A 16,169-nucleotide genomic window follows, 5' to 3' on the forward strand; every position below is an offset into this window, starting at 1 on the left:
GATCAGATGGAGTGGCGAATGAGTGAACCTCAGTCTGAGGATAGAAGACAGACAGGTAGAAAAGATAATAATAATATAACACTATTTCTTGACTTTTCCATGTTTTTGTAGCCAGACAGACCTTTTTTCTCCTAAAAAACAAAAATAAAAAACAGTTTTGTGATACAACAAATTAATACAATGCAGCGGTGTGACAATCCGATTTTAATCGGTGCTGTTTTGTCAAATTGGATTAGATATATAATTTTCAAAACAAGCATGATTGGATTGGATGGCGGATTTTCTTGTGAGAATTCCAATCGAATCCATACAAATTCAATCAAATCTAGTTAGTTTCATCTTTTCTTTTTTTTTTTTTTCTCTCTCTTGCTGGTATTTGGAACTCAAAAAGTTAAGAAACATTTTCAGTGATATGAAATGTTGAATATATTATAGAATCAATTCTCTTTGCATTTAAATTGTCTTATACATTTACGTTTAGTCATGCCCTAGAGTAGAAATTCCGAACCCAGTGCGTGGAAATAAAAAAGTAAAATAAAGAAAAACACTTAAATAGCTTTTCTCTCTTATGAAAATAACTCTAAAATCTTACAAGTGTGTCTTAAATAAATAAAGTTCTATCCCTCTCATCTAATTCAACCTTAGCTAGTTTAGTTGTTGTGTTGCCCACTAATACATCTAAAAATAATAATTAAAAAAAAATGAGGGATGAGCAAACCAGAGCCCAGTCATGAGTAGATTGTGTAATGTGTCAGTCCAGCAATGTCAATTGATGATAGAGAAAACTTTATTTCAAAATGTAAGTTATGATTTACCTTAGATCAAATTAATTTATATGGCCACGATCTTCTCAGGCACAATGGCATGGAATTTGCACAAATCTTCGAGGCCTTCTTACACAGAAGTGGAGTTTAAAACACAGAAATGGAGTTTAAATCACAGAAATGGAGTTTTCTTTTGATATCAAGGACTCTGAGTCCTTCTTTTATCCATGGCTACAACTTAGGCACATTCGAAGATGTGGCCGGTGCCTAAATTTTAGTTATAGTTGGTATTTAGATGACAAGTACTTAGTTCTATTAGAGATGACAGGTATTATAGTTCCATATCAGCCAGAAATATAGTGGTCCATATATATGCACCGGACTAAAGAAACGAAACAGCAAAAAGAAAAAGAAAAATACCGGCGCATGGAACACAACTCGCATTGACAGCGCAAATGAAATGTGCAAGTTGAAAGGAAACTGCTATTTAAAGCAGTTGATGAGCAGTTGACGGTGTCGTGTGGCCACCTCCTTATTAAATCAAAGCTGGCAACTTGTGTGTTGTGCTGTAATTTTCACTTTTATGCTCGAGTCAGTTGTGGCGATTTGATAAGATTTGATAAGGAGTTACATGGGATTAAATAGGAGTTATTTTGCACTCACATGAGTTATTTTGCATCATTAGCCCATACTGCTCCCGAAAGAATACCTATGGTTGAAAAGATAAGGGAGATTCACTATTATACCCAATATGGGGGCCAAAATTATAAAAATACCCTATATAAAATGGACTTTAGAAACACACCCAAAGTCCATTTACAACATAACAAAAAAGCTTTTAACTTCTTATAAATTACAAAACTGCCATCAATTTCTTAAAACAAGCCCAACCCCAAAATCTCATAAAAATACCCAAAGCACTCAATAGGGCATCAAAGTAATTTAATAATTAATATTAAATTCAATAAGGCCAGCTATCATTTTTTGGGTTTTTTTTGGGTTTGTTTATAGGAATTCAATTGTGTAGGGTTTATTTATAATATTAGTGCTAGAAATGGGTATATCACTAAATATCTCAAAAGATAAACCCTACACTAATAATACGAAAACATCACCGATCCAATTGTTGAATCAATTGATATCTAGAGGATTTTGAGGTTGATCGTAGTTTACAAGAGATGCTTACTTATAAATTTGATCATATTAGAGCTCGCCAAGTACTTGCCCACCACCCACAAGCAACCCTCCACACCCAGACCCAGACCCATTACCCCCGGCATAGTTTTCTTCTCCCCCATCCACCACAACATACTTCTCCCACCTTCTTATTTTTTTACCCCTTCATGCATGTAGGATTGTCCCAAATGACATCAAGAATACACTACTTAGGGGTTGTTTGATAACTATTTCATTTTGTAGTTTTCAGTTTTCAGTTTCACTTTTTTTTCTTTTTCTTTTTTATAACTGAAAACTAAAGACATGCTTGCTAACAGATTTCGTTTTCTATTTTCAAAATCACCCATATATTTTAAAACAACTTGATATTGCCTCACTTCCACCCCGAACAATTTTTTAAATTTCCTGACTCTTTGTTCTTAAGAATGTTGGTTCTAAGAATGAGTGATTTCCCTTCTTCAACCCTTTTGGCCCAACCTGAAAGCACACAGCTAATGCGGTACACTTATTGAACAGGGTTCTATGGTCGGTCTACGACCCCTAGATGTCGAAGGAGTCTTTGGGGTGATCTCGTAGTTCCTACAAAGGGGGGATGATGGGGTTGGTCCATGGATTTTTCTTCCTTTCAACGCATTTCGCTCAAAGGGTTGAAGGAAGATAGTGAATCAAGCTATTCACAAGGACCAACTTGATCCTATCCTAGATGAGAAAACCTTAGGAGGTAAGATGGGCAGTTGGTCAGATCTAGGAGGTGCTTCTCCCTAAAACCACTTAAAATTACTAAAATTTATTATAGGGAGAAGTGATTCTCTATAAAAGTTATTTTGGCCTATCCGAAATCACTCCCAAATGAGCCATAGTCTGTCTTAAAAATTAATTCATGGTATGGGCCCCATTTTCTTTAAAAATATTAAAAATTAATATGGTATTTTACATTTCGGGTGGAATTAACAATTTTACAAGGTTTCAAATTGCCACCTAGACTATCAAATCCAAATTAACATTTTGCATTTTACTTCTACCTTGGAGATGTACTTATAGCTAGGAAATGAACGGCTAAGATGCACTTGCCCATATTATCCAACAGCCACCAAAAAAAATTAAAAAATTAAAAAGAGTTCCAGTCATACAAAATGTTCATAAAGAAAAATGTGTTCACAAAAAATGAAACATAAAAAATTCCAATTCTATGAGGGGAAATTTTATGTGGTTGGAATTTGTATTTTTTTTGTTCTCGAAATGTTTATAAAACAAGATAAAATTTAAAAAATTTAACTCAAGAAAGTTAGCACAAAATTAAATTATTATAGTCTCTAAATGGGTCTCTAAAAGTGGTGGAATCAGAAGCATGGTATTATTGTGGTTGTATATCTTTGGCCTAGGCTCGGAGTTGGTGAACGCTTTGGATTGAACTCTTGCAGTTCATTACTCTCCATCGGGTTTGATTTTATGGCCTGGTCTTGTGAAATGAGAAAATTATTATTAGCTAACGATATTCTATTTTTATTTAATCTCAATTATAGAAAAGGGGATTCAAATTTGAGTGCAAAATAGAGAGTATATCCGCTCTAACAAACTTGGATAAGTTCATATCTGCATTATTAGCTCTTAGCTTTGTTGTTTTCATGGGCACTAATTATGGGAAGGTAATGAAGTTGCATATATTGTTTAGCCAACTTTGCTCATGATCTGTGCAGCCATGGCTTATCCACAGAATCTCTTGGGGGGTTACCTACGTGTATAGGTTCAACTGAGCTACTTTCCTTCTAATTTCTTCGTATGTGTTCATCTTCTCTTATAATAAAAAAAAAAAAATTTCTTTTTTTCTTTTTCCATTGAATTACGAAAACTGCAGCTTTATAATTTTGGGGGGAGTTAAAATATTATATGAAAAAAATACTAAATTGGTCCGAGCCGCCTGAGGTCGATTTGGTCAACGGATCAGGCCCTACACAATCGATTTGGTCAACGGTCGACTTGTATGTGTATTCCAGTAATTAATTCGATAACTCAAATGATACAAGTAAATATAACTCTATATAATGGTGAAATTATTCAGTATAAAACACTACACAATCGGTTTTATTAATCTTCCACCCACTGCCGACTAATTGAAATGCCTTGCAAGCTTATCTTTCTTTCAGCATCTTAACGCCAATATACCTGCCCAAAGCACAAAATTGAAGGGAAAAAGAATAGCAGCTTATCAGATTTCATCACGAAAAACCCATATGACTAATTAATTTCATCACGATATATTCAGACTCAGTATGTTAATATTATATAGTTAAATATTGGTCTCTTTATTATATATCATACCTGCCCAACATCATGAGGGTGGCTTGAGGATTGGTCCCTGGTGAGAATTTGAATGTGGATCCATCAACAACACGTAAGGAATTGATCCCCTTGACTCGTAAATCCCCATCAACCACCTTTCCCACAAGGCATCCCCCATGGTAGTGCCAAAATGTGGCTACTGTCTCTCGACAAAATGTTTCCACGGATGCGGTATCTGTAAGGTTCATTGGTAATGGCGGTCCGAAAAAGTTGAAACCATCTATACCAGGCAAATCTTGAGCCTTAAATGGTTTCAACGAATTTGTGCTTAATAAATCACCAATCTTCCTTGTGGCACTAACACAACGAGCAAGATCCAGCGGATTTGCAAAGTAGTTGAAGCGGACATTTGGACCGACTTTGACATCATAGGACGACTGCAGCCTAAGCGAACCATAGGACAAGGGTCCTGGAATTTTGTACACAATTTGTCCGAAAGTTGAATTTATCTTTGTGGAGAAAGATGGATCAGGAAAAACACTAAATGGTGGAGTAGAAAATGGTAACCCCGAGAAAGTCTCTATGTAGAAATCGCTTGTGATACCAACAATCTGTGCACTAGAGGCATCCAGTTGAAATGGAGGCAAAATTGTGATGTAATTACGAGGATTATCACGCATAAATTGTCCAATGTAAGGCTCGGGGTGAACGACTGGGATTTTGATAGATGAAAGGTAGGACTCTGGGCCAACACCACTAAGTAGCAGGAGTTGAGTGCTTCCAATTGCCCCGGCGCTCAATATAACCTCTCCCTTACCACGTATGAAGGCCTTATGTGACCTCCCTTTAGAATCACTATACACGATTCCTCTAGCAGACAAACCTGCATGGTTAGAAAAGATTGTAGTTATTATCGAATTATTGAAAACCGAAGATATCAATTAACTCTTAATCTAATGGTATTTTTCCTGTCAATGTTCGAATATCGTGCTAGATTAACAAAGAAATTAAAGTAAAAGATGCAAATATATGAAACATACTTGGTGCGTTGGAAGAGAATATGATTCTCTCCACTGTGGCATGAACTGCAACTCGCAAGTTCTTTGGGTTTCCTAGATTAAGCAATTCCACAGCTCCATGTCTCCTTCCCTGAATGTCGAAAAGAGTACCCGTGACCTTAGATCCTGGAATGTGATTTAAATTATATCCATTGTCTGGACGAACACCAGCCTCTATCAAACCTTCCTTCACAACAGATTGCCAACGTGACACATTCGGGGGGGTTATGATAGTATTTTCAACCCATTGATAGGCCTTGCTAACCAAATCCATGTCCCATTCAATTCCTGAGTTTCCGTAAAATTCTTTATCGGCTCTAGAGTATATACCAATGTTGATCATGCTTGACCCACCAAGAACCCTGCCTCTTACATTGGCCACACCATCTTCGGATGTGAACCTTTCAGCTGGCGTCTTTCCATCGTCTTCTAGCATGAGAGTTGTAAGAATCTCATCTTGACGCAGAACACTTGGATATGCACTTGGAACACTGCCCTTTTCTAGCAGGAGCACCGAGTACTTTGCTGATAAAGTTGCTGCTAATGGGCAGCCCGCTGTACCCCCTCCAACTACAATGTAGTCGTACACTTCTTCTAACGGCATATCAGTGGAATTATAGACAAATTTCATGTAGCTTAAATCTGCAAAATACGAAGAGATGGAAATAATTGAATTGTATCAGGAGAACTGTTTGTTATGATGCTATTTGATTTTTGCCATATAATACCAATATATGCTATCTCCTTTCTGTGTTTTTTTTTTTAAAAAAAAAAAAAATTTATTTTGGGAAGAAGAAGAAGAATTAGAGTGATACCCTTGAGCCTAGTTAGTATATAACCGGACGGGAAAAAGTTTTGAAAAATACGGTGAAAATTTATCTATTATGTAATTTTATAATATTATTTATTTCAATTTATTAATGTATGTTATTTATATTCAATAATATGTGAAAATATCTCTAGAATACGTGAATTTTTCATGTATTATTAAAAAATATATAAAAAATACATGTAATAAAAATGTGTATTTTATTGTGTATTTGATATGTGTACATAAAACGAAAATATTTTGAAAGAAAACAAAACTTTAAGTACGCGTATGATACGAGTATTCATAAAGTTTGGGGTTGTTAAAAAATATATTTTTATGTTTTTTATTAGGCACAGTATTTCGAATACATAATTATGTAAAACAATGTAGGTAAAGTATATTCGTAGGTACATTGATATAAATGTTATCACACGATTCACGCCCATAAATACATACATACACATATATATATATATGAATGTACTTATAAATTTGTATTTGTATATTAAAAATAATGTACGAAATAATAAACGGACTAAAACAAATTTGTATCTGACTTCCCTTTTTGTTAAATTTGTTTTCCATGTCACGATTCTTTCCAAAACTGATTTCAAGATACATGATGAGTTATTGAGGAAATAGTGATTTACCATGATCAGATGGAGTGGCGAATGATTGAACCTCAGATTGAGGATAGAAGACAGACAGGTACAAAAGAAACAATGCAACACCAATTCTTGACTTTTCCATGTATTTTTAGCCAGGCTCACGTTTTTTCTCCTGAAAAATTCAAAAGCAGTTTCAACAGCTTTTCAAGTAACACTATAGACAAAGACAAAAAAGGAAAAAAAAAATTTATTTTTATGATTTCTCTATTTAGTTATTTCAAATGCATTTTATCTGCAGGAGGGTTTCTAAATGATAGTGAGAATTTAGCCGCATATACTCAATACCAGAGGTTATCCCACTTCCCCTTGGGATCCTTCCCTTGTACGTATATCGAAAAACATAAAACATCAGTCCAAATTTTTTTTTTTAAAATTGAACTTTGTTATAAAGTCCAAATTAATCATTTCCTTTAAATCACTCAATCCCATAATTGAACATTATGATATCAACAACCAAATTGAATTAGCCAAAGTGAATTCTTCATGAACCAGGAGCCTGATAACACAGGTTAGCAACATGGAAACACCAGCCACCGAAATCATAATCAAATACCATCGTACTTCGATTTCGATGTCTCAAACATACGGAAACAAAAAAAAATTATGACGAAAAAAAAAAAACAAAGAAAACCTTATGTGCATGCTCACATTCCTACACAAGAATTTGTTTTGTATGTTCAGAAGAACTTACAAATGTTCAATCATAATAATATATTATTAGTACTTCATACTTGCAATGAATGTCTATCGATGATCGAAAGAACTCCATGCACAATGTGAGCTAGGATTTACCTTAGATCTTCGAGGTGAATCAAACTCCCCAAGCAAAATGATATAGATCTTCGAGGCCTTGTTACATATATATATATAGGCCAAGGCGTTCAAAATCAGAGAGATAGAGTTTGATTTTAATATTAATTAAGCACCCCGAGTCTTCATTTACCCAAGACCAAACAATTAGGCACATTTTTGAAGATGGGGTCCATGTACTTGACAAAAGAAATCAAATACAAGGAAGCGAAAATATGGCGGGGGCAAGGACAAAAACTCGCAATGAAAAGTCAAATGAATTATGCACGGTGAAATGAAACTATGCAGTTGGTAGTGTCGTCTGGCAATTTGCTTCTTTATTTCAAATTTGGCAGGCCGGCTGCTGAGACGGAATGCGCTTCAAGGAACAAGAAAAAATGCATCCGGATAATTTTCAAATATTTTATTTATTTATTTTATTGGTTTAACTTCTATGATAGACCTACCAATAACACATTTCAAAACGAAAGCGATGAAAATTAATTAAAAAGTAAGAACGTGTAGAATGAAGAGCCAGATGAATGCTGAAGACGTAGTGTCTACGGGGTTATGGATATGTGGGAGGACGTCACGCTTCACGGCATGATAAGAAGTGTTGTAGCAACACTTTCTTTCAAACTGCATTTGCTACAACATCCAGCATGCAAACACAATAAACAAATAAGCTTTGGGGATACAATGATGCCCTATAATACACTGGTTTTACTCTGCATTGCACAACCGAAAAGTCACCAAACACGCTAAGAAATTAACAAGGACGTTCAAGATTAACTACGAACTAATACTGCAGAAATTACTTTCTAGTGCTTTCGTTTCTAAGATGCAATCGTGATAAGAGAGAAATGTTCATAACAAGTATCTTTTGATTTGGTTACAGGTTTTTTTTTGGTGCTGCTAAACGAACCCTAAAATTAACTGAGTACACCCTATTATCTAAGTACACCTTAATATTTAAATCAAAATGTAAAATTAACTAAGTACTTCCTATTTAACTATCAAAAATACACTAGTTACACCCTAATACACTCTATCACACAACACCAAACTCATTCAAAAACTGGCTACTGAACACTATGAGACTACCAAACCCACCTTACTACCAAACACTCCATCAGACCACCATATCTATCATCACAATAGGGTGGAAAAAATTCAAGCATCTCATGAAATGTCTTCCTAGTTTATGAATGTAAAAGGTAACATAGATGAATGTAGGCCTCATCATTTGGCCCGCGGGCTCATGGGCTGATGGGGGCCCGCCTGGCCCATTGGAAAAATGCCCGGTTTGGCCCGTTATGACTTTCATCTCGCATATTTATTCATACCATCCTTTAAAAAAAAAATATCTTTTTGATACTTATTATTTTTTAAAATTATTTCTTAAAACGTATTACGGTCTAATTATGTAATAACCTCAAAAATAATATAATACTTGGTTTTATTATTTTTGTGGAAAATCTTATTAAGTTGTGTAACTTTATTGGGTGTTTTATGAATTTGGTTGATGTGAAAATATTGGAATTAAGTGAGTTTAATCTCAAATTTGGATTAAATGCCCTTATGATTAAGTTTATGATTTTTTTTCAAATGAAGTAAGCCCATTTCGGCCCGACCCGGTATTTTCTCTCTCCTCTTTAAAGCCCTGCCTGGCCCGGCCCAAGCCCATTAAATTTAGGCCGGGCTAGATGAATGATACAATTGATTTTGGGAAAACATGCCCTCAACCAACCTAAGATTCTATCGGAGTCGACTGCGGCAGCAAAGGAACGGTCGGCATTGAAGGGGACGTAGTGAGCAAAGAAATGGTGGGTGTGGGTTGTGTTGTGGTAGCGGGCTTCGTCTCGACTGTTGTGGCAATGGAGGATTGTAGAGAAAGGAGAGGGGATGTGGATGAATTTCTGAATTTACCCTCATTTTTAACAGAAAATTTATAGAGTTTGACAGAGGGACTAATGGTGCAACAAATACGTACTTGAGTGATCTCTACAACTAATAATTAAATGTAGTGACCAAACTGTAACTGCAGATATAGTTGAGGGACCATTGCTGTGAATAACCCTAAATAAACTGTTACTTGTGGTAATGTATGACAAATTGAATTTGATGAATTCTTTATGATGAAAAATAAAACTAGGAGATAACCTCTCAGGTTAAACACTTGAATACAAAATATATCAATTGGTTAATTTACTTTAGAATTGCAGTAAAAAAAAACTTTAGAATCATGACTTCCGTATAAAAATAAAATAAAAATAAAAGGGGAGGTGATTTTTCCCATTCCATTTTTGTCCACTTACCCTCCCTTTTATTTTTTAAGCTGAGTTAGGCCGGGTTGAGGTTTCAAAAGACTAGGCCCAGACCCGCCCATTGAGCTGAGCCTATACGGACTTTTCAGGTCAGGTCAGGCCAAGCCACCGATGGGCCTAGACAGGCCGTGCCTTTTATTTTATTTTTTAATACTTTTTTGCTAAGTTTTTTTTTATAGCTTTTTGTTACAAATTTTTAGATAACAGGGGACTGAATTATTATTATTTTTTTTTTAAAAAAGGAAATATGGGACTGCATTAATTTAAAAAAAGCGGGCTCAATCGTGCCGAGCTTAAACAGGCTCAACCAAGTCGGGCTGAAGGTTTCAAAACTCAAACCAAGTCCAATTCAACTTTAGAATGAGCTGGGCTGAGCGAACATAACTATTGAACCTGGCCGAGCTTTGACCTATCAAACCCAAACTACCCACTTAGATTCGCTGGCCGCGAGCAAAATGATGACCCCTAAGACAAAGGGTGTAGAGGGAAAAAGGAGCCATAGGTCATTTGTATTACTATTTGGTAAAGTAGATAAGGCCTTCATAACGTGTCTATTGTTTCTTTAATGGGTCCAAAATCAACATATCCATTTTATTTTACGTTCACCTAATTTTCTTTCTAGTTGGATGAATGTCCATTATCATCATAAGGGTTCTTGTTTTTCTTTTCCTTTGTAATTATATGTCACCGTGAATTTGAAAAAAGTATCAGATCCATATTGATTAAAAAAAAATAATATTTACATAATGTTTCAAATTATATACTATGAGATAAATGTGATAGATTGCATTCATAATTCATGTCTAAAGGCCATCAGTCACTATCACGCCCTGGACTAGGGGGTCGGTAGAAACCCCGCGCCTAGTGTGTGAGAAAATAAAAACTAAAATAAAATAAAAAGAAAGCCGAGACATGAGTTTAAAATAAATTTCTCTTATAAAAATAACTCCCAAAATCTTACAACTTTACAATAAATAAATACAGCTCTATTACTCTCATCTAATTCAGCCTCAACTGGTTTACTCCTTTTCTTGCCCACTAATTCATCTGAAAAATTAAACAGGGTGAGGGATGAGCAACCACCGCTCAGTGAATAGATTATGTATATACCAGTCAAGCAATGCCGTTTTACACACTCTAGAAAATATCATGAAAAGATACACCAATCCAGATCATATCACATCATCACTTCATATCTCAGTTATCCTTCGTAGCATGTAACCAACCACATGACCCCTATTGGCCTTACTGCTGAAATTGGTACTTAGGTGACGAGGGGTAAATTTAAAAGATATTCAGTCAAACGATGCAACAAACTTCACACACTCTAGACCTTGGCCAATCACTCTTATGACTAGTCAACTATCAGATATGAATTATACCAAACAACAACATACGCAGAGCATACCATGATGTACCTGCAGGCCTAGAGAACTACTAGTGACAACTTAGGCACTCAGAAGACCCATCAATCTAGGCATCCCCTGTGCTAGCAACAACTATAGTGAAAGTGTGTAAAGACAGCATAATCAAGCAAACATCAAACAGCAGATAATGATGACTAGTCAACCATAATTTATTCCTACCCAGCAAATCAATCCAAACCTATACAACCACCAGCTAGAACTTGAAAAATGGATGAGAAACCATACCTCACCCGTCTGAAATAGTGATCGGAGGAGAGAGAACGAGCGACTGGAAGTTCAGACAAGAATCGGCCTGAAATCCATGTTTTCCGGCGACGAGGCGGCGGCTGACGGCTGGAGATGGGTCGGGGAACGTCGGCGAGGTCTGGCCGGTTGTTTCGGGTCCGGTCTCGCTGCTGGCCGTGGTCTGTGGCGGCGGCTGCGCGAATTGCAGATCGGAGGAGGAAGAGAGACGCGGGAGAGAGAGAGAGAGAGAATCGGGAGGAAGAGAGAGAAAGTGAGGTAAAACTGGAAAATTTTGATTTTTACCCTAACCCTTTTCGAAATATTTACAAGTTTGCCACTGACACTATTTTGTCCGTAACTTTTTCGTTACAACCCCGATTCATGCCTACCGCATGTCTACGAATTCGTCTCGGTACCAACTACCCAGAAAAACCACTCGTGGTCCCATAATCCTTCCGAAGAAGAAAGTGACCAATTTACCCCTATCTCAAGGGTAAATTCAAAATTTTATTTAAATCGATTAAAATAAACATTTAATTTGGAGTCGGGGTGTTACAATCTACCCTCCTTAAAGAAAATTTCGTCCCCGAAATTCACGTACCTGTCACTGGAAAAGATAAGGGTACTTAACCCTCATTTGTGCCTTAGGCTCCCATGTAGCTTCTTCCACAGTTTGGCTTCTCCACAGAACCTTCACTACTGGAATGGATCTAGAGCGCAACTTCTGTTCTTTCCTATCTAGAATTTGCACAGGTTGCTCCTCAAATGACAAATCTTCTTCCAACTCCACAGGTGGATATTCTAAAATGTGAGAACGGTCTGGCATATACTTCCGAAGCATAGATACATGGAACACATCATGTACTCGAGACAGTTCTGCAGGTAATGCAAGTCTATAAGCAACCGGTCTGATGCGTTCAGTAATCTCATAGGGTCCAATATAACGAGGGCTTAACTTCCCACGTTTCCCGAATCTCATCACACCCTTCCAAGGAGATAACTTCAGGAACACCCAATCCCCAACTGCAAATTCGAGATCTTTGGACCTATTATCTGCATAACTCTTCTGTCGGTCTTGTGCGATCTTCAGCTTTTCTTTAATCATCTTCACTTTTTCGGTTGTTGCTCGGATACTTTCCACTTTTTCTAATTTCTTATCTCCCACTTCGTTCCAACAAATAGGAGTCCTACACTGTCTCCCGTACAACGCCTCATAAGGAGCCATCTTTATACTCGCATGATAACTGTTATTGTATGCAAATTCCACCAAGGCAAGGTGAGTATCCCATGAATCTTTCATCTGCAGTACACACGACCTCAACATATCCTCCAAAGTCTGAATAGTTCTTTCTGATTGTCCATCAGTCTGTGGGTGAAAAGCTGGGCTGAACTGCAACCTAGTACCCATAGCTTCCTGCAAACACTTCCAGAATCGAGAAGTAAATCGGGCATCTCTGTCCGATACAATGGACACAGGTGCTCCATGTAACCTCACAATCTCGTCCACAAAAAGTTTTGCCAACTTTGTCAGAGAATAAGTTTCCTTAATAGGTAGGAAATGGGCGGACTTGGTGAGTCTATCCACTATCACCCAAATTCCATCATGTCCCTTGGGAGTATGTGGAAGCTTGAAAATAAAATCCATGGTAATGTGTTCTCACTTCCATTCAGGAATTGGAAGCGGTTGCATAAGTCCGGAAGGTTTCTGTCGCTCCGCTTTCACTTGTTGAAAAATCAAGCATCTACTTACATACTTGGCAATGTCTCCCTTCATATGCGGCCATGAGTAATATTCCCGTAGGGTTCGATACATCTTGGTGCTCCTTGGATGCATAGTGTAAGTGGAACAGTGAGCTTCCTCCAGGATTTCTCTTTTCAGGTAATCATTCTTAGGTACACATAGGCGAGTTCCTGTTACTAACGCCCCATCTCCCCTTATTGCATAATCTTTCTGCGAACCACTTTCTACTTCTCCCCTTATTCTACAAAGTGTTGAGTCTCCCAACTGGGCTTCAATTATCCGGTCCACCAAAATGGGTCTCACATGCAAACTAGCAAGTATTCCACCCTGCTGTGTCATTTCCAATCCCACTCCATCTTTCCGCAGTTCCACTAACAACGGAAGATATGCCATTCTGAGATGAGTCAAACTTCCTGTAGTCTTCCTACTTAGTGCATCTGCTACCACATTAGCTCAGCCTGGATGATACTCAATCGTGCAGTCATAATCCTTTATCAATTCCAACCAACGCCGTTGTCTCATATTAAGCTCCTTTTGAGTGAAAAGGTACTTGAGGCATTTATGATCAGTGAAAATTTGACACGTCTCACCATACAAATAATGCCGCCAAATCTTGAGAGCGAACACTACAGCGGCAAGTTCTAGATCATGAACCGGATAATTCTGCTCATGCTTCTTGAGTTGCCTCGAGGCATAAGCAATTACCCGATCATGTTGCATCAGAACACATCCCAAGCCTCGCAAAGATGCATCACTGTAGATCACAAAATTTCCTGCATTATCTGGAAGAGCCAAAACAGGTGCGGTGGTTAATCGCTTCTTTAATTCCTGAAAACTTTGTTCACATTCTTCCGTCCACTCATATGCAACATCTTTCCTTGTCAACCGTGTGAGAGGTGCTGCTATCGAAGAAAACCCTTCCACAAATTGACGATAGTAGCCTGCCAATCCCAGAAAACTCCGTATTTCTGTCACACTGGTGGGTTGTACCCAGTTCACAATAGCTTCAACTTTCTGTGGATCCACATAAATCCCTTCAGCTGAAATTACATGTCCCAGAAATACCACTCTGTCCAGCCAGAACTGACACTTACTAAATTTAGCATAAAGCTGCTTCCTTCTCAAGGTTCTCAATACCAACCTCAGATGCTTCTTATGCCCTTCCAAAGTCTGGGAGTACACCAAGATATCGTCTATGAACACAATCACAAAGTGATCCAAATATGGTCGGAACACTCTGTTCATGAGGTCCATAAACGCTGCTGGAGCATTTGTCAGCCCAAACGGCATCACCAGAAATTCATAATGTCCATACCGTGTTCTGAACGCGGTCTTAGGAATATCCTCTTCCCTGATCCTCAACTGGTGGTATCCTGATCTCAAATCGATCTTAGAAAAATACTTAGCACCCCTCAACTGATCAAACAAATCATCAATCCGAGGCAACGGATACCGGTTACGTATCGTCACCTTATTCAGCTGCCGGTAATCAATACATAACCTCATGGTTCCATCTTTCTTCCTCACAAACAACACAGGTGCACCCCACGGTGAAACACTGGGTCTGATGAACCCAAGATCCACTAACTCCTGTAATTGAATCTTCAACTCCCGAAGTTCAGCTGGTGCCATCCTATAGGGGGTTAGATAAATAGGGTTGGTGCCCGGAAGAAGTTCAATAGTGAACTCGATTTCCCTTTCAGGGGGTAAACCAGGGAGATCATCTGGAAAGACATCAGGAAAATCACAAACAACAGGAATATCTTCCAGATTTAGGGTGATCTCTCAAGTATCAATGATATGCGCCAAATACCCCTCACATCCCTTCTGGAGCAACTTCTTGGCTGTAATAGCAGAAATCAGACAAGTAGGGAGAACTCTACGCTCCCCACGGAAGGTAACTCTAGGTTGCCCTGGACTTCGAAACGTTACTTCCTTCTTGTAACAATCCACTGATGCATGATATTTCTCCAGCCAATCCATCCCCAAGATAATATCCAAATCCACCAAGTCTAAAGGAATTAAATTTGCTTCCAACCATGCATCATCTACTTGGACAAAACAATTTCTGAATACCCGATCTGCGTATAAGACTTCTCCCGTAGGTAGGAAAATACTAAAGCTCCCTGTCATAGGTGTGGGTCTAATACTGACATACGGTATGAAATTGTGTGCTACAAAGGAGTGTGTGGCCCCCGGGTCAATTAAAACAAGTGCAAGATAACCAAAAATCGAAATCATACCAGTAATCACGTCCGGGGTAGCATATGCTTCCTGCTGAGACATAGAGAACACACAGGCCTGAGTAGTGGAGCGCCCAGGTTGACCCCTTGATTGCCTACCATCTCTGCCTCGAGAAGATGACGATGCCCTACTACTGGATGACCCCGCTGCAGAGGAAGAAACACCACCTTGATTCTGATTCTGACCCAAGATACCTTGCCCCAGCTGGGCCCCAGTTCCCTGATTCACTGCATCATTCTGGAGTATAATTGGGCAGCTTCTCTTAGTATGCCCCACTTGCCCACAAAAGTAGCATGTCAAGCTACTACTCTGGCTCGATCCACCTCCCTGAGTGTAACTGGGATAATCCTTCGCAATATGCCCAACTTGCCCACAATGAAAACATGTTAACCCAGTGTACCTAGAAGGAGCCCTGGCTGTGCTAGCTACAGACTATGGTCCCGAATACTGAGTCCAAGCCGAACGAGAACCAGATCTCCCACTGCTCGAACTAGATCCCCGTCCTCCTGACCATCCTCCACTAGCCGAACTGGAACTAGATCCTCCCCTCTTTGATGGACCCTGACTGGGCCCACCAATTCCTGGTGTATCCCTACGGCGCCTACCCACATTTCCACCAAGTTTTCTTGCCACCCTTGCCGCTGCCTGAGCCAAAGCCC

At 38.3% G+C, this 16,169-nt stretch overlaps 1 protein-coding gene across 1 annotated transcript; it reads right to left on the bottom strand.

Moving 5' to 3' along the window:
• Nucleotides 3,901-7,593, bottom strand: LOC109946707 ((R)-mandelonitrile lyase 1-like). Its single transcript, XM_020555314.1, has 5 exons — nt 7,550-7,593; nt 6,740-6,869; nt 5,261-5,920; nt 4,260-5,103; nt 3,901-4,103 (listed from the first exon to the last, which is right to left on the bottom strand). The coding sequence occupies exons 2-5, from the start codon at nt 6,837-6,839 to the stop codon at nt 4,070-4,072; spliced, it is 1,638 nt and encodes a 545-aa protein (XP_020410903.1). The 5' UTR covers nt 6,840-6,869; nt 7,550-7,593; the 3' UTR covers nt 3,901-4,069.

This window comes from Prunus persica, chromosome G1, assembly GCF_000346465.2.
Source record: "Prunus persica cultivar Lovell chromosome G1, Prunus_persica_NCBIv2, whole genome shotgun sequence".
Taxonomy (NCBI): domain Eukaryota; kingdom Viridiplantae; phylum Streptophyta; class Magnoliopsida; order Rosales; family Rosaceae; genus Prunus; species Prunus persica.

Bases quoted from the DNA above. Each gene is read 5' to 3' on its own strand.
- LOC109946707 (XM_020555314.1), bottom strand. From the start codon at position 6,839: ATGGAAAAGTCAAGAATTGGTGTTGCATTGTTTCTTTTGTACCTGTCT. The intron at 5,921-6,739 runs GTAAATCACTAT...CGTATTTTGCAG, and splicing joins CGCCACTCCATCTGATCATG to ATTTAAGCTACATGAAATTT. The intron at 5,104-5,260 runs GTATGTTTCATA...CTAACCATGCAG, and splicing joins ATTCTCTTCCAACGCACCAA to GTTTGTCTGCTAGAGGAATC.